This window comes from Neodiprion virginianus, chromosome 4 (genome assembly GCF_021901495.1).
Source record: "Neodiprion virginianus isolate iyNeoVirg1 chromosome 4, iyNeoVirg1.1, whole genome shotgun sequence".
Lineage (NCBI taxonomy): Eukaryota > Metazoa > Arthropoda > Insecta > Hymenoptera > Diprionidae > Neodiprion > Neodiprion virginianus.
In genome coordinates, this window is record NC_060880.1 from 36,736,267 (window position 1) to 36,754,966 (window position 18,700).

The 18,700-nt window shown below is 40.0% G+C and overlaps 2 protein-coding genes across 3 annotated transcripts in view; both read left to right on the forward strand.

Annotated features, from left to right (window-relative positions):
• LOC124302903 (uncharacterized) overlaps nt 1-18,700 on the forward strand; it is a 592,781-nt gene that overhangs the window by 143,382 nt on the left and 430,699 nt on the right. The gene's annotated exons all lie outside the window — the stretch shown is intronic.
• On the forward strand, nt 1,334-17,948 carry LOC124302772 (protein twist). Of its 2 annotated transcripts, none has more exons than XM_046759315.1 (3): nt 1,334-2,268; nt 3,192-3,438; nt 17,833-17,948. In XM_046759315.1, exons 1-2 carry the CDS (start codon nt 1,347-1,349, stop codon nt 3,329-3,331), a joined length of 1,062 nt encoding a protein of 353 aa, XP_046615271.1. In that variant the 5' UTR covers nt 1,334-1,346; the 3' UTR covers nt 3,332-3,438; nt 17,833-17,948. The 2 variants fall into 2 exon arrangements, with proteins under 2 accessions (XP_046615271.1, XP_046615272.1); XM_046759316.1 differs by lacking the exon at nt 17,833-17,948 and adding an exon at nt 7,295-9,915.

Genomic DNA, 18,700 nt, shown 5'->3' on the forward strand with positions numbered 1-18,700 from the left:
TGGATATCGTAACGTAACGAATTTCTAGTAAAAAAAAAAAAAATTTAAATTAAACTATACACGTATAACGTTTGCTCTCTGATAAAAATCCCCATTCTGCGAGTTTGTATACTCATATAACAAAATACGTATTACACGTACGTACGTACGGACAATATTTTGCTGTTCGTCCGGAGAAGGAAAAAACAAAAAAAAAAAAAAAAAAACGCTACAAAAACATTTCTACAAGAAATGATAACGGCAAGAAATTGAGAAGAAAAATAGATAAATAAAAGCAAAACGAACCGAAAGACAAAGATCCGCGCTCTGCGGAGCTTCGGCAAACGACGTTGTTACGATATAAATATTCAAGATGGGTTTCTCTTTCTCATGCGCCTCCCGCTTCGCTCGGTTATCGACATCTCTCTCTCTCTCTCTCTCTCTCTCTCTCTCTCTCTCTCTCACTCTTTCCCAAGGGAAGATTCCCACTTTCCTTCGGGCAGCGAGCGGGCACCGCGGGGGCATCCCGAGGAGGATCGAGCGGGGGCGGGGAGGGGAGGGTGGAGTGGAGGGGAGGGGGGGGGTAGTGGGTGGGGACAACTGACAGATCGGATAAAAGAAACCCTCCGCCGGCATTCGGCGTGGCGTACGAAAGAGGGAAAAAGAAGAATCGTCGGCGGGCGGGGGAGGAGGGGAGTGTTAAGGGGTGGGGGAGAGGGGGCGGAGTTACCTCTGACGTTCCGTGCATCCACGCTCTCTCGGTTCGGTCAGCAGACAGAAGTCATCCCCCGTGTCGTCCGTATCGCGCTGATCGGCTCCTCACGTGTGCCAAATGTATATTGACAATAATAACAATAACGAAAACAACAATAACAATAATAACGTCGACAATATTGATAATAAGAATAACAATAATAATATTAATAATAACAGTAACAATATACGTCACCGACCGTGCGATGTAAAAAATCCGTGAGAATCGAAGTGCGTAAAAAGCTCGAAGCTCCGATCCGCAAGTGTTTCGTGAATTTTTTAATATTAAATCCCGTTTTAAACGGTACGATGACCGATTCTATACCGCTTGATAATTTGCCTTGAGTGAGAAACTAGGGGGGGAGGGGGTAAGGAAGGAAAAAAAAATTATCATCGACCAGGATGTTTTGAAAATATCGAAGAGTACGAATTCGCGAGGGTTAAGGGAATCAAACGGCTCCGTGCCGATGTGACGCGGGCAGAGACAAGACGAAAATTAGGATATAATTTAAAAAATCACTAGGGGTGGGTTGCATGTTTTTTTTTTTTGTTTTCTTCTTCTTCTCATCTCTTCTTCTTCAAACTCGAGAGGAGCGAGCCAACGCAAACTCGAAATGCAGTCCCAGCCGCAGCAGAGTCAGTTCAGGCCCCAGGTAATTTACAACCACCAGCTCGGGGGTGGTTCCGGTATACCTCACAGTGCCGGAAGTAGCGCGAGCAGCTCGCCTAACAATTACAACGAGAGATTTTCACCACCGACACACCTGCTTCCGGGTTTTCATTCCAATCCCCAGCTCTATCAGCAGCACCAACCTTACATCGTTTACGAGTTCCCGGATCAACAGCAGAAAATACAGAGCTACGAGAGGGAGGCCTTTCACGGCCAGGGCGATTACGAAAGACGGCACGACGATCAATCCCCTGGATTTTTGTCCGATCACAGCCACGCGAGCAGAGACAACGAAGCCAGCTTTTACCTCACACCATCCCCGCAGATGTACTCCTCGGGTGAGGAAATGACCTCGGCACCGACGGCGACGACCTACGTCGGTCACCAGCCCGGGTACAAACCGGATCCGACGGAGTACAAGCCCGAGCTTGCGAAGTACAAGCCCGATGCGACGGAGTTGAAGCCGGCCGTCGTAGCGACGGGCTCGACGAATGTTCAGCAAGGGTTCTTCGAGAGAGGGAGAGCCCCGGTTAACGTTTCGAAGAGGAAGCGGAAGCTCAGTACCGAAAACTGCAGCGAGTCCGACGGGGACTCCCAATCCTCCGCGGGAAAGCTCAAGGCTCGGAGGAAGAGCGGCGCTACCGTTGAAGAGATACAGAATCAGAGGGTCATGGCCAACCACAGAGAGCGACAGAGGACGCAGAATCTCAACGAGGCTTTCGCATCCCTAAGACAGATCATACCCACTATGCCGAGTGACAAGCTCAGCAAGATACAGACCCTCAAGCTCGCCACGCGGTACATCGACTTTCTCTATCAAGTGCTTCACTGCAGTACCGAAAACCGAGAGGGACTCGAGGACAACGGTTAGTAGCTAACTTTGTAGGTACGCGCGTTCTTTACGGGATGGGGAGTGAAAAATTTCAACTATCGATACTCGGATCGGCCGTTGTACGTTATCGGAATTTTTGAAAATACGCGCTGATAAAGTAAATCGATTTACCGATCGGCTACACTTTCAATACCCGATCGAGACTTCGAAAGATTCGACTTTGAATTTTCGACACCGTATATCGACCGTTCCAAACATCGATCCTTGCAAAATTTCACCCGCGATTCCTTTTCTTTCTTTCCTCTCGAGACGATGCGACCTGGGAACAGAGGTAATTATTTACGTTACACGAGGCGAGACTGTTTGCGGATTGTTTGTAATATAAAATAATTAGCGCAGAGACGAGTTTTGCGCATTCTTCTTCTTTTCGTCTTCGTTTTACACAACTCTTTAACGGTGGCTGCGAGAACCTCGAGGCTTGAATTCGATTTTTAAATCACCGGGTGTGTTCGGCTGTTTTTCGCGCCTTTTCGTTTGAGTTACGAACTAACGAAACTCGCGCTGCCTGCCATCGGGGAACAAGTCTTACTCAATCATCCGCGCTCCTCCTCCTCTTCCTCCTCCTCCTTCAGGACCAGGATGAACAGTAGCTATCTCACTCGGCACCCTCAGACTCTCGACATGTTCGAACGAGCCGCAAACAGCCGACGTCTCATACACGCGAGCTGGATGGAAAACAGGGACATAACTTAGTTGCGTGACTAATGACAACGCGGGACGTTAACCGGCCGATGACCGTTTTAATGATCGCATAAAATCGCGAGTTATACATCCACCTCGACGTGTCTTTCACTGCATTACAATCTCGAAGAATTTTCTTATTTCAATAATTTTTCGTATATTTTTACTTTCTTTCCTTCTTTTTTTTGTTATCCTCATACTTTTCCCTTCTTTCAGGAGAACGGAGTCCCGGGAAAATTGTACTCGGAGCTAGGAAGATCACCGGCTCTTTGTCGCGAAATTACACCGCGCAGGACAAATTAACAACGGCATTTAACATGTGGAGAATGGAGGGCGATTTGAACTTTAATCTGTAATAACGTCGTCATCTTTGATCTGCATATTGTCCGGAATACTCTGGAAGCTAATTATTGTGATGTCTTCGTTTCTTCCGTGCTGCTGCTACCGTTGCAGAAACGTCCCGGTAATATTTAACTTTTCGATTAAACTTTAGATTTAGTTTAGCAGGTTTTTTTTTATTGCGTTTACTTTAAGGATCAATTCAAGTGCCACTGTTTGCAGATTTCACGGCGCGTAACTTTGGCGATTGAATTATTTACACGTTCACGCAATTCCTGAAAGTCCAAGATTCGCGTTAAATTCACGTACGCGCCAAAATGCAAAACAACCGTTTGTTATATGTACGCATCTATTTGCATTTGTGTATCTTGGCGTGGATGCGAAGCCATTCTTCTTCTTCTTCTTCACCGCGTCACTGTCTCATTTCGTGATCTCGTTGAACCCTCGAGAATAGTGAAAAAGGCTGTTTTACACTAAACGGTGAAAAAAAAGTTTGGATAATTTTGATATTTTACTTCGATGCGTAAACTTCATCGCATCGAGAAGAATTTAGAACTAAAAATCAAACGCAAAGAGAGTGACGCGATTGAGGTTGAAAGACTGTTAAGATATCTGTGAACAGTTTGTTTCTAATTTTCGCTGGATCGAAAATTAGTGAAATGTAATTGTTGCGTCGGATGCGTGAGGTTGACTTAATTTCTTGGCAAGAATTGCGCCATTTTTATTTTTATTTTTTTTTTTTTACCTTGGACAAATTTTTCCTCGCAATTAACCGAAGGCTTGTTAAAAACGTCGACGTGTACCGGAAATAGACGTCCGTTGCTAGCGAAGATGTGCAGCAGCATAAGCAGCAGCGACACGGATATAACGATATTTCCGCTATTCTGCAACGAATAAAACTTATAATATAAAACGACACACACACACACACACACAGAGTTTAAACAGTTAGGCATTAACCGTAAATAATTTATGTTTCCGGCCGGTTGTGATGATGCTGCTGGTGCTGGTCTATTAGATACTTTGCAGCCGTCGAGAAATCGTCGTAACTCCGTTGACTAACACGAGATATACATTTGAATACTGTTAGGTTGCATAAACTGCGTCATGCCGCGTATCTGCAGGTTGTTAGCAAAGTTTCCGTCGCCGAAAAGACCCGTTTATCCCTCGCACCGCGTCGCCATCCTTCGATTCATAAATCCGGACTGGGATTTTCACCAACCGCAGTGAAATAAGAAACGAATTGGATTCGGCGAATCTGTGAACTCGATATTCACCGGCGTCGAAGCCGTTCTACAAAATTAAAATCCTTCCTTTCCGACAAAACTAAACGCATCAGTTTTCTATCATAGGAATTAGAAATGATTTCGTATCCCATTTAAAATTTTACAATTCAGACGATTTTTTAATCTACGTATTATTGAAAAAAAAAAAAAAAAAAACAACAGTCTCTTATTTCCAACGTGAACAATTTAATTTTCCACACTGTATAATTATTTCGTGTTTTCGAGATTATCACTTTCTGTTACACGTGTCAGTTTGAATTATTAGTAACGAAATTGATCGTTGAGTCGTATAAATATTAGAAACTTACGACAATAGTGTCTCAACGTCGGATTTTTCATCCACAGCTTTTATACTCACGACCGTCAAACATTCCGCGTACGATTCACTCTCAAGTGATCTAGAATTATGCATGGTAAAAAAAAAAAAAAGAAGAAAATTCTCTCAAGACACCAAACTGCTTGAAAAAATGAAAAGCGTCTTATCTTTGTCGAGCATGTACTCGTAAATACGGCACATCTTATACTCTTATACCTGCCTACCGCAAGCACACGCCCCCGATTCTCGGGGGGTTAAATTTTCCTCGCGAGTTCCTACCTCTTCATTCAACTTTTCGTCACACTTGAGAAAAAGCCGCTCAGCGGCACTTAACGAGCTCAAACAAACACACGAGGTGCACGTCATTTGCACAACAAATTTATCTCCCTTATATATCCATGCATGCATATACATACCTATGTACATACATATATGATACAGCGTAAATAGACGGTATTTTTACTCCGTAAAAGCAGTGGTTCCTTTTTCCCGTAAGAACCGCGTTTTATATGGCAGTTTGAAAAACCAGGGTGCAGGAAATACTAAATACAATCGATGGAAATGTCGGAGATTAAACAGGGTCACGGTCACGCACTTGGGAATGTCGAGGGATTTTTAATTTGGTCATCGAAAAAACTAAACACATCAGTTTTCTATCGTGGGAATTAGAAATGATTTTTTTAAGTTAACTAGTTTGCTTTTTTCGTCGAGAAAATCAAATTCGCTTGAGCTAACTGTTTTCTAAATCATATTCTTCTTCAATTTCAATTGAATTTCAGCCGAATATAGAGTTAATAATCCATAATACCAGATACCGAGAAAACTGTCAGTTGAAACTATGTTTTAGTAACTTACCAGATACCGGGGAATATGTCAGTTGAAACTAGGTTTTGGTAACTTACCAGAAACTGGGGTAAATTTCAGTTAAAACTAGGTTTTAGTAACTTACAGATACCGGGGAGACTGTCAGTTGAAACCAGAGAGTTGAAACTAGGTTTTAGTAACTTACCAGAAACTGGGGCAAATTTCAGTTAAAACTAGGTTTTAGTAACTTACCAGATACCGAGAAAACTGTCAGTTGAAACTATGTTTTAGTAACTTACCAGATACCGGGGAAAATGTCAGTTGAAACTAGGTTTTGGTAACTTACCAGAAACTGGGGCAAATTTCAGTTAAAACTAGGTTTTAGTAACTTACCAGATACCGAGAAAACTGTCAGTTGAAACTATGTTTTAGTAACTTACCAGATACCGGGGAAAATGTCAGTTGAAACTAGGTTTTGGTAACTTACCAGAAACTGGGGCAAATTTCAGTTAAAACTAGGTTTTAGTAACTTACCAGATACCGGGGAAAAATATCGTATGGAAAACCTTTTTTTTTCCCCAAAAAAAATTCGTGACCACCCTGTTAAAAATCGACGTCGAATTTTGGCGCCGGTAGAACGAAGACTAATACCTGTCTGTGTCTGTATTTCACATTATAGTGTAAAGTAAGGCGGAGTGTGTAAAAAGAAAAGATCAAGTATCGTATCTCGGCGCCCATCGGCCGCATCACCGAGGCAATGAGAGACACATTCCGGTTACAATATTATATTTTCCCAAGGCATGCACGGTGCTGCGGGTTTGAGCTTTTAAAAGCGTCTTTCCTGGTAAAGATGCTGCGAAGTATAAGGAGCTTGTAGCCCGGAGAATCCTCGTCGTGCATCGCAGTAGGTAGGTGGTAGGTATTCGTGTTTGGGTAATCGGAACGCGTAGCTCATCTCGTACACGAAACCAGCAGCTCATCTCCTCTCCTCTCCTCTCCTCTCCTCGCTGGCTGCCGTGGTAACCATAACCGTGTGAATATTTCAGAAGGGAGTTAGTTATTTTAAGCCAACCAAAGCAAACTTTCCCGCCCGTTAAAACTATGCACGACTATGCAGTTCTCGCTTTCGACGGGTTAATGATTTTTAACGCTAATGGATTTCCATCCCCGCGATTCGACGCAAACTTATTATAGGTACTCGCTTGTCTATTTTACGGAATATGCTTATACATTACGTTCGTATGCGAAATATCGCGGGAAAATTATAGAATTTAACAATAATTGTAAGTAAAGGTAAACGCGTAACAATTTTCAAGGTGAGATTCAAGTCAATTCAATTTAATTCACACAATACATGGGAGGGGTAAAATTTTTACTTTTCGCAACCAATTTTTTCGATTATAGATTGACGTTTCTACTGGATTCACATGTAAAATCGAATAGCACTGCAGGAGGGTAAAAGTTGAAACCATTTTTTCTCCTTCTCAACATTTTCAAATTCAACAATCACCGAATATCCAAATACATTTACAAAATTCACCCTCAATGTTTTACGATGTAATTTTCCCTTGCAGTTTCATGGAATACAACAAATCGTACGATAACAAAACGGGGATTTTTCGGCTACGAAGAGCAAGGCGATAGAATTAAAAATAAAAAATTAGCAGATAAAAAAAAGGGTTGCGAATCAATTCATCCCTTTCCATCCACCACCTCGATGTACCTAATCCGACTTGTTTTTCTCAATTTTTTTTTCTCCTCCAAATCCTCCACATAAACGGTGCACAGCGGCGATAAATCTCTTTGCATTCAATTAAAAAAGACACGTCGGCTTCGGTCGTTCTTTTACCGCAAGCATGACAGCAGCAGCAGCAGCAGCAGCAACAGATAGTAGCAGGAGCTAACTTATTGTATCGTTATACATCGAAACGGGGATGATGGGGGGAAGACGAGTTCTCGTAGCGTTGCTGCTGCAGCAACAGCAGCATCAGCATCGGCAGTATAAGCAGCTAGCGGTGATATAAAAACAAACGACAAGACTAAAGAATTTCTTTAAGTTCATGGATCTCGTCCATTCTGGATGCTCTGCATTCGGCTGCGCGAAAGTTGTTAAATACGTACCGTGCGTGATTATCTCGTCCATCGTTTTTGAACCGATAGTTATATTTTTACATTATTTTATCCCTCCTTAATTCTAATTCAAACTTCGTATTATTCATACTCTTTCTCTATCGCTGCGCTTACATTTGTTATAAAATTTTCACGCGTTCGTCGGACACACCACGTATAATAAATATATAAGTGACACTGGATGCGGGGAGGTAAAAAAATTCGAAAAGACCGGGGACAGCTGTCGCGTCGTGGGGGATGATGAGGATGCTGCTTCCACGGGATCTGCATTGGTGCTTTAGACGCTCCAGGGATCGTTAGAATTTTACCTAAAACGCGCGGGAGTTGTTGACGTTGCGTGCAGTTCCACGCGATGTTTAAATATACGTGTTTTAATTTTCTTTTTAAATTTATTTATTTGTTTGTTTTCGTTTTTCTTATCTTTTTTGATCTTTTTCTTTTTCTCACCACCCCCCCCCGACACATTTCTCAGATACCGAAGGGGCGTAAAGTTACTTGCTTATACTCTCGTTGACCAATCGACGTTAATGCGAACAACGGACGATGTGTATTGCACGATTTATCGTACATGATACCACCGTGGCAGCGAAAACCCGCAAATCAAATGCCCGTTAAGTGTTGCCAGTGTTGTAACACGTCGGGCTGAATTCCTCGTGCCAAAAACGTTAAATTCAATTTATGACACCTCGAGATGACGGCGAACCTGCAAATGCATTTATATGTATAGTATCATTTACGAACAGCGTGTCTGCGTGGCGAAATTTTTATAAAACGTCGGCTTGGGTTCAAAATCGAAATCAGGTTTACGATTAGATAAATACCTATAATCTAACCGAATAGGTCTGTAAGTTTTTTTTTGTTTTTTTTTTTTTTTTTTTTTTTTTTTATCATTAGTCTCAGATAATTATAAGCTATTTGATTAATACACTCGAACGTCCAAAAAGTGCCTGAAATTCTATCGCTCTGCAATTGCGAAAGTTTATGTCATAGTTTATCTACGGTTGTCTACGCGGAGGTTTTTTTTTCATTTTTCTTTTTTTTTTTTTTTTTTTATGCCTTGGGTTCATCGAGCCACGATTGTGTCAATTCTCTATTTTGTATATTGTCTACGAATGTACAATAAATCGTTTTGTATTTATGAAAAGTGTATACTTTATCTGGTATTTGTATATATGTGTATATATATATATGACGAGTATGAATATTAACGTATTCGTAAATAGAATAATTATTACATATAAGTTTTACATATGGTAGGTAAGATTTGTATGGAGAGATTCAGAAATGGTTCTCCTAGTCCCGTAAGTTTTACGAGCCGCATATCTTCATTTAGGTTTAATTGTAAGTTAAAGTACGCGTAGAATCTAGAATAGAACGTAAGATGTATAAGTATGAAATCAGAAATTCCGAATGCCAAGTGAAAAAATCGGCATCGTCCTAATAGTGTCGTTGCTATACTTCAGTGCCTTTTTTTTATTCAAGCCTTGGTCGTACAGTTAAAATACCAAACACTACATAGTGCATATAGTGTGGAGTAATAAATATGCGAGATTAAGCTTCTTTCTATACATTGTACAGTGAAATTTTGAAGCTAGCTTATTCGTATTTTGTCCGCATCGTTGTTACTGTTTTATCTGTATATTATGCCATGAATCATTATACTATATATATACATATAGTTTAGCCAATAGTTTTTCAGAATATTTATATATAAGTAGGTGGTTGTACGATATTTTATATTCAACAATAACGATATCGACGATAATCATTCGGTATGCCTATTTTGCAGTGGCCGGATAATGCAATAATTTATCAACACCGAACTGTGTGTGTGTGTGTGTGTGTGTCTGAGGAGAAAAAAAACACACGACAATAAAAAACAATGAAAAGCCGGTTCCTCATTATCAAAGCTCGTGAAATAAATTATATACATCGCAGTGCCTTTAGTAATTGTTCATCATTTTTACAATCTGTGAAATATTAAGTCTAGAATATAAAGTTAGCTTTTCATTCCTCTGTTATTGCTACCATGCAGCTTTTGTTAGAACGTTATATACATGATAAGTGGTATATTACGTTCATATTATTATATATATTGTACAGTATTTTTATATTTGAAACAAAAAAAAAAAAATTGTCGGTATAATAAATAAAACGGAGAATATCGAATGATTTTGACACAACCGTTTCATTTCTCATTTGTACAGTTAATTGTGCGCGAAAAATTTCCAAAGACTGGAAGAATTTGACCATATTGTATCAGGTTCCTTGTTCCATCGACGCCCCCAACTTCGCTTTCCGGAAACGATCGTCATAAATCTCGGGAAATTTCACTTCGCAGATTTTATCAAAAGAACACGCAAATCGCAACTCGAGCAGAATCTACGAATCTTCGAAAATGTCGAAGGAGACTCTGCAGATTCTGTCTGTCACATTGGCTCAATAAAACTGACCGACTAAACTCGACGCACGCCTTCCTTGCTCTCTCGGCTAATGGATCGCCTCGGATTAGTGCAAATATTATCGCAACCAGACTTTACAAGCTCCGCCTCGCTCGAGTTCACGAATCGTTTCATCCGATAGAGCTTGCGCGTCATTTCATTCGTTATCGGCGAATCAGACGAGCCGGAATCTTGTCGCCAAGAATTCAGTCGCTAAAGTTCCAACTTCCGATAGCGCGACGCTTGCGGAAGTGAAAAAAAATTTGTATCTGTACCCGATTTACGGTTACATCATTTTTTTCGCTCGCGTTCAAGGAAGGGAATATTTTTTAAATTGTTTATTCGTTTTTTTTCCATTTTGCGACTCGATTTTGGCTCAGTTTGGCGTTTCTTTCACGGTTGATCGACGTTTTTTCGGATGCATCAAAGGAACTGTACACTGCAAGATGAAACGGAACGGCGGGAGAGAGAGGATTAAATTTTCTTAAATTTCAAGCCTGTGTTTGAGAGGCAACGGTAAGTGGGAATCGTCGATATTTGATACGTAAATTATACCTGATTTTTCATTTCTTTGATGAACAATTTGCGTTCGTGTAGTTTTTAATTTCCCGTTTTTTGTTTGAAGAGAAAATTATTTGAATAACAGAATTCCAAAAAGTCCAATAAAAATTATGATATCTTGAGAATGGATGAATGGATTTCAATGAAAATTGGTACCGTGAGGTTTTTTAGGTGGCTAATCACGAATCTGAGGTCAGATTTGAAAAATTTAAATTTCGCATATTCAATAAGCTGAAGAAAAAAAACTAAAAACATTTGGATTTGTATGAAAATTGGTATTCTTCGATTTATCGCGTGGCTGATCACGAATCTGGAGTCAGATTCCGAAACCCAAAATAGGGATCCAATAGGGTGTAAAAAAATCTAAAAATATTCGAATTATCGTAGAAATTGGTGGGTGAAGGTTTTATGGATCACTGATAACGAATCTAAGGTCAGACATCCATTTGCAATGGTGGATGCCATTACAGTGGTTCAAAATAAAAAAAATCGTCACACTGAGAAAAATTTAATTTGTTACAGTAACTAGAAAAATTCAGTAAAACAGGTATCGTTAAAAAATTGTTTAAACATTGTTGGAATTACGAAAAACGAGGTACGCCTAACCATTTTGCGCTATGGTCGATCCTTTTATAGTAATTGCAACGCAAAATCAGTTTCTGAGGTTTACTCTACTTTTCTAGTTAAATAAGGCTTTAACGTCAATTTATCGTTGCACGAGCGTTAAATTTTCGCAACAGTTGCAAGAAAATATAGCAACAGCGATCGTAATGAGAAAGAATATTACCGGATACTAGACTTTCCGGTAACAGCTAGAAAACTAATTTTCATTTTGTACCTAGAACTGTATTTTTTTATTGTGGTAAGAAATGAAAATAGTTAAGGACCGAGCGGATTTTGAAAAGCGAAGAGTGCAACAGAGCTTCATTCCAATCGGCTTACATAGTCGCGAGCCATCGCCAGCTGCCTAAGTGTGAAAGGTGGTTGCCACTAAACGATCGTTTCTAAAACTACCTCGTATACGTGTATAGTAAACCGGCGCCTAAGTAAAATCGGAGTTGGCAGTTACTCCCTGTCCCGCAAATCAGCCGTACTTTTCTCTTCCGGAAGTAAATAACTCATATTCCTTCACTGTAACGATCCCCGTCTGTTCAACGTTTCTGGCATCGTGACAGAATCACTTCGTTCAACGCTTTGTCCTGCTAATGCGTACGTATAAGTAGCACAGTGTCGGATATCGGTAATGAAAAGGCAGACAATTGACACGGTCTATTAGCGGAAGAAATACGTCGGAAAAAAAAGACACGTGTAAATCAAATCGTCCCCTGCAATTTCAAATAATCAATCATCCATGGATTCTTTCCACGAAATGCCTGCTGCGCAAATCGTATGCCATGATCATTCGCTTCAGCTCGACTTCGTGAATTTTTTTATGGCTAAACCACTAAAATTTGGTCAGAAATTTGTCGTTGTTCACTGAAAGAAATTTTTAGTTCCGGTTACCGCTCAGTCCTTGACGATTTTCATTTTTTACCACAATCGAAAAATATAGTTCCAGGTAGAAAATGAAAATTAGTTTTCTAGCTGCTACCGGAAAGTCTGGTATCCGTTACTATTCTTTCTCATTACGATCACTGTTGCTATATTTTCTTGCGACTGTTGCGAAAATTTAACGCTCGTGCAACGATAAATTGACGTTAAAGCCTCGTTTAACTAAAAAAGTAGAGTAAACCTCAGAAACTGATTTTGCGTTGCAATCACCAAAAAAGGATCGACGATATCGCAAAATGGTTAGGCGTGACTCGTTTTTCGTAATTCCAACAATATTCAAACAGTTTTTTTCAACGATACCTGTTTTACTCAATTTTTCCAACTACTGCAACAAATGAAACTTTTCTCAGTGTTGCTAATATCGAACATATTTTCCGACCATCTTTCAGCTCCTATATCCAGAAAGTGATGAAAAAAAAACCATCTTCGGACATTCAGCCTCGTGGAAGTTGAGTGCGACGAGGGAGAAGTCGAGACTTGTATACGTTGTATAACGCACAGCTTTGCGAGGGGATCCCGTCTCGGTTTTAATTCGTATAAACGAAAGAATCCTTGAGCCGTCTGTCACCCGGGTCCGTTTGCGCGGGGCGCGCCGCGATCCGTCTATGTTTAGATTAGCCGGTTTCTCAGATTCCCGTAACTGCCACCGACAAGACGAACGGACCGATCTCCAAGATGGGGAGTACGTTTCAACTCGGTTTTACGATCGCGGCTTGCCTACGGACCGACAACCGTTCTTATACTTTTCAACGATTTAACTCCTGCAGTCCGCTCAGCAAGTAGGTCTGTAAAACTTTGGCCCACCCGAGGTTTTCCACCCGCGTTTCTCATACCGCACGACAACCCCGTTCGCTCTTTCTGGTATTTGGAAATATCACAGGATTTTAGGGTGAATCGGTGAATCAGGGACGAGGTTTTCTCCCTCCTCGCCAAAGGAGGTTAGAATATTGTAAATTTTTTTTTTTTTTGTTTCTTGTACATGATTGTATCGCGCCTATTAAACATCGGAGATTTACGCCGAGGGGAGAATGTTTGACATATGTTTAATTTATTAGTAAAATAAAGCTAAGCGATTAAAAGTATGGTCATAAATTAAAGTCACGAGATCTAAGACTCGCTGTTTTGAATCCGCGCCATCATTATCGTGACGTCATTGTTCGGTATTAATAGTTAGGTTAGGTTAGGAATCCTACCGAACAGTGACGTCATGATAATTATGACGCGCAAATTAGACAGTCTCAAACACATCTTGACTTTCAAATCGGTGGTAAATTTTACGTACTTCGCGATAAATTTGTTAGATTTTTGTTAATTTTCTCTTATTAACCCAGCTATCGAATGATAGGATAAGAAAGAAGTGAATTTCGAGACAAATAACACTGGTCAACGAAATTTTTGAACAAGTAAAGTGCTTACTAATGTTGAAACACCTGTCTACCCTCAATATAAAACCATATATTCATTTTGATACGATCAGGTTTAGTTTTTTAGTTACAGCTACTACCAGTCGAATTGAATTTTTATCGATCTGGCTTACTTTTTTTGATTCAGGCTGTTCTGTTATTTATTGTAAGTAATTGACTGGTATGCATAGTAAATAACAAAATAGCCTGAATCAAAAAAGGTTGGTCAAAACGATAAACATTCAATTTTATTGGTAGTAGCTGTAACAAAAAAACTAAACCTAAACTTTTGATCGAATCAAAATAAATACGGTTTTATAATGAGGTCAGATAGGTGTTTCAAAATTAGTAAGCGCCTTCCTTGTCACGAAATTTTTTTGACCATTGTACTGCAACACTATATATATAACCTCATTTTTGTTTAAAATAACTGTACAAATGTAAAAAACAAAAACTAAAAATATCGTGTGACAATAAAAGTATTCGTATCTAAAATATTTTAATATCAATTCCATTATACTAAAACATGGTCCTAATAAAATCAGTTAAAACTTTTTGCGTTACACAAAAAAAAAAAAAATTGAATTTGTCAAAAATGAAACACAACGTGCTGCGCATGATCGCGGTTTCGGCGATCCAAGGGTGTTTGAGGGACGTATTCCAAATACGAGATCGTAAAATCGCGCTGCAGTTATTTCGCGACGATGACAAGACGCATGCGTGTTGGATCGCGGTGCGTACATTATACCGATTATACATGCGATGTGTCGGAGCTGGAGCTGTGGGATGCAGCCGGTTTTACTGCGGAACAAAAATGAGACGAACGAGGCAATAAACAAGTGTCGACTACAGTGATGCCGCAGAGAAGGATTACAGACGCGGAGGCATCGCGGTGTTGAAAATTTATGTGTAGAACTTTCTACGCTGTATTGAAAGTTTTATTCGGATACGGAACAGCTAATTCACCATACACTGAGAAAAATTTCATTTCTTACAGTAACCAGAAAAGTTCGGTAAAACAGGTATCGTTGAAAAAATTGTTTGAATATTGTTGGAATTATGAAAAACGAAGCTTTACGTAACGATTTTGCGCTATCGTCGATCCTTTTTTTGGTAACTGGAATGCAAAATCAGTTTCTGAGGTTTACTCTACTTTTTTTAATTAAACAAGGCTTTAACGTCAATTTATTGTTGCACAAGCGTTAAGTTTTCGGAACAGTTAGATGAAAATATAGTAACAGTGATGATAATGGGAAAGAATAGTAACGGATACTAGACTTTCCGGTAACAGCTAGAAAACTAATTTTCATTTTCTACCTGGAACTATATTTTTCGATTGTGGTAAAAAATGAAAATAGTTAAGGACTGAGCGGTAACCTGGACTAAAAATTTCTCTCAGTGTACATTTAATGTTCATTCAATTAGCAAATACATTAAATTTACTACGCAATTGGGTAAATTCGAATTACTTCACCGTGTTTTTCCTTTATAAATTTTAGTAAAATCGAAAATTTTCCATTCATATTTGCAATCTGATTTCATAAGTAGACAACTCTTTTGTACGCTAAGTCTATAGTAAAATCACAATCATTTTTAACAGTGCGCTTATCTCGGAAAGATTTTTTACCGCATCTTCGACGATAAATTCTTGCGCACTGCACCTACCGGTTCTTTCGTTACAATCTTAAGTCCGTCACGAGTAAATCATCGCCCGATTATCCGGACCTCAATCCTTGCCATAATTGTCCTGAATTTTAAAGGGTCTCTTTTCCCAGGAGCGTATCGACGCCTGTTACGAAAAGTTTAGCATGTTTAAAATTTCTGACGAAAACTAAAACGTTTCACGTAATTTGCAAAGTAACTTTAATAATCATATTTAAGTTATAGTAAGGTTATCGTAACGATTCAGTTAAGTAAACCGTAATGGAACAATACAGTAAAAAAATCATTGTAAGCGTAAGAAAATAGTAATTTTTTCCCAATGTTTCGTTACGATAACGTTAGTAACTTCAACCTCGTCTTTTGTACGCCATTTGTACATTTCACAGTACACGGTCAAAGAACGATAAAACGTCGCGATAATAGAAATATAGAAGACCCGAAACACGCCAGTTTTCGCGGTGTAAATCTCAACGTGTTAGTTTTCGTAAGAAATCTGAGTCGTGATACTTTTCTTAAGAGGCGTCGATATGCGATTATAATTACGCGTCGAGGGTCGCGGTGTTTTGACTGTTCGACGTTGGCCCGACAAATTTAACCCGTCATATTTAGACCCGATTCGATGATATTTATCCCCCGGGAATATAGCGGCCGTTACGTCCCGTAAACCACGCTGAGTTACGCGGTGGAAGAACAGGGCCTTCCATCCAAGCCAAGAAGGCTCACCTAAACCCAACCTAAGGCATACATATTCCTGAGCTCTATCCGTTGCTGTACGGACTCGCGTTGCACATGAGGTTCCACTTATACCAGGAAGATGGAAATAGATACGGCGACTGAAATTTTCTTTTTTCTTCATCCTTTCTTTTTGTTACAACGCCTATCGGTTTATATGCGAGGAAACAAATTTCAACCTCGGTTTTGAGGTACAAGGTACGGTGGCCTTGTGTACGTAAGGATGTGTAACAGCTACAGTCGCTTATAGACCGTCGACCACTTTCCAAACATCGTTCACAGCTCAACCGGTGCCACACAGTTTGAAGGAACTTGACTTTTCACACGGACTATTGCGGTTTACAATTATGACGACGTCAGGTTTACAGAGCGTATGAACTGGAATTACAGCATAAGTTCTAATCTGGGGGTAAAAGCGTGGGTAAACGAAATTTTCACCCACTTACCCTGTTACGTTTTTCTGTATGCTCGTTCGTCGCAGATTTCTCTCGCTACGATAGCTCATGATTCATTGTCATTTTGACATAGACCGAGAAAGACGTGAAGAGCCGAAAAGAATTTCGGAAGGTCCCTCCGACGGGACTGCGGGAGGAAATGAAGGATGCGATTTATTGAGGAAAGAGTCCTGGCCGATGTTGGTAGATCCCAAGGCGGAGAAGAAGGACTCGGAAGGGCTTTCGGGGTCGGTGAAGGGAGCTCGTTAAGTCGCGTAATGAGGTCCTCCCCTCGCTTAATTATCTTGAGCATTGGCTGGCAAGGACGAAGGCGGCACGAAACGTTCCTCGTGGCAACGAGAGACTTACGAAACATCGAAAAGCTTCTGTGCGATCTCTGTGTGCCTTCGTGCATGTGCACCTAGATCACATCACGGTGTAAAGTCGACTATGAGACGGTCTTCGAAGCGGAAGGCCCAGACCAGGAAACAAGATGTAAAACGATTCCTCGAACTATTCGGACGACTGATGACTTTTTAAATTGGTTTCCCGAACTCCCGCCGGATCATATCCGGGACGGCGAAAATCTCGTCAAAGTCACCGCTTTTTAATCACGTATTTTACCATCGCTTCCAGGGAATTTAAATTACTGACTCTTTCAGCGCAATACTGAAACTGAGAATTAAGAGATTCTGAAGATTCGGAGGCAGTTAAATTGTTTAAATGTATATGTCTCGTTCCAATCGAAATTTGAAACATTTAACAGATCGATTCATTTTTGTGTGGTATGGATGGAAATTATTATCAACCCTCGAGTTCGAAGATAACGATGTGTTTATTTATTTGTTTATTTATTGAATGAAAAAGGAGTAATTACCCAATACAAGTTAATAAATCAATTTTGGTACAGTTGTATATCTAAAAAATATGAAAAATATAAGTTCATGGATTTTTCAATTTTACTTTTTATAAATCTGCTAGTAACCTTTTTATAAACACGTTTTTACTTAAATGAAATAAATCAGTTAAATCTGTGTTTATGTTGGCAAAATCATTGCTCCTTGCAGTGAGGATATCCTCATCATACACTAGAATAAAATTAACGAAAAATTATTAATGTGCGTGTCAGCCTTTGACGGAACATCCAGCGTGGTGTGTTTGAGATACTTTTAAGGACACGTGCATCTTATTTGCGCAGGATCCGAGCCGAGACGGGACCAGAACGGGATGGGATCTCCTGCATCTCCCCGATGTCCTGGCGCCTTACGGATGATGAATATCAGGGGCGTGTTGGGTTAGGCTGTAGAGGAAGGTGGCGAGATTCCACCCCTAAGACTCACTTCCTTGTTATTTCTCGAAAGAATAAATTGCTGTTTTCTTCTTCTGCCGAAACCGCACATTGATCATTAATACGGAATGATCGTTATTAAATTGCTGGATATTTCGCACGGCTTGACGTGGACCGTAAAGTAGCTGTGATGACAAATTTCGCAATTAAACGGACATGGAAAGAATCCATTTTATTTCTTATAAACCATGCGCAAGTCTCTCGCGATTCACTTCCTTGTTATTTCAAGGTACTCGTAATTACAGTTGACTAAAAATCTGGAGGATGTTTAGTTAGATTTCGTCGGTTTAAGAATCAGCTGCGTACAGGAGAATCGGGCCTGCTGAGTCGCCTGGAGTACGTAAATCATCTCGGCGTTTGCTCTGGTTAGTTGAAAATTTTCGCATTAAAAAACTTTGGTGTCGGTCAATTTCAAGGAAAATTACCAGATACAATGTTCAGCATTTCAAATTTACGAAATTCCTGAGCTATAAGATAATTTTCAACCTATAGTTGTAAAAATAATTTGAGGATGAATTCATCCTTTGTATGCCGCCTTCGCATTTTCAAGGACAATTCAGCTGCTCGGTTTAGGTGAGCAAGCGGTTTTTTTTTTCGCTACGTATATACACGTATACATCATCGACTTTAAACTCGTCGTGTTTACTCGACGCATCCTTCCTCCCGGGCGGTTTTAGACAATGCGGCATTCAAAGGAAATCTAACATTTACAACGGTT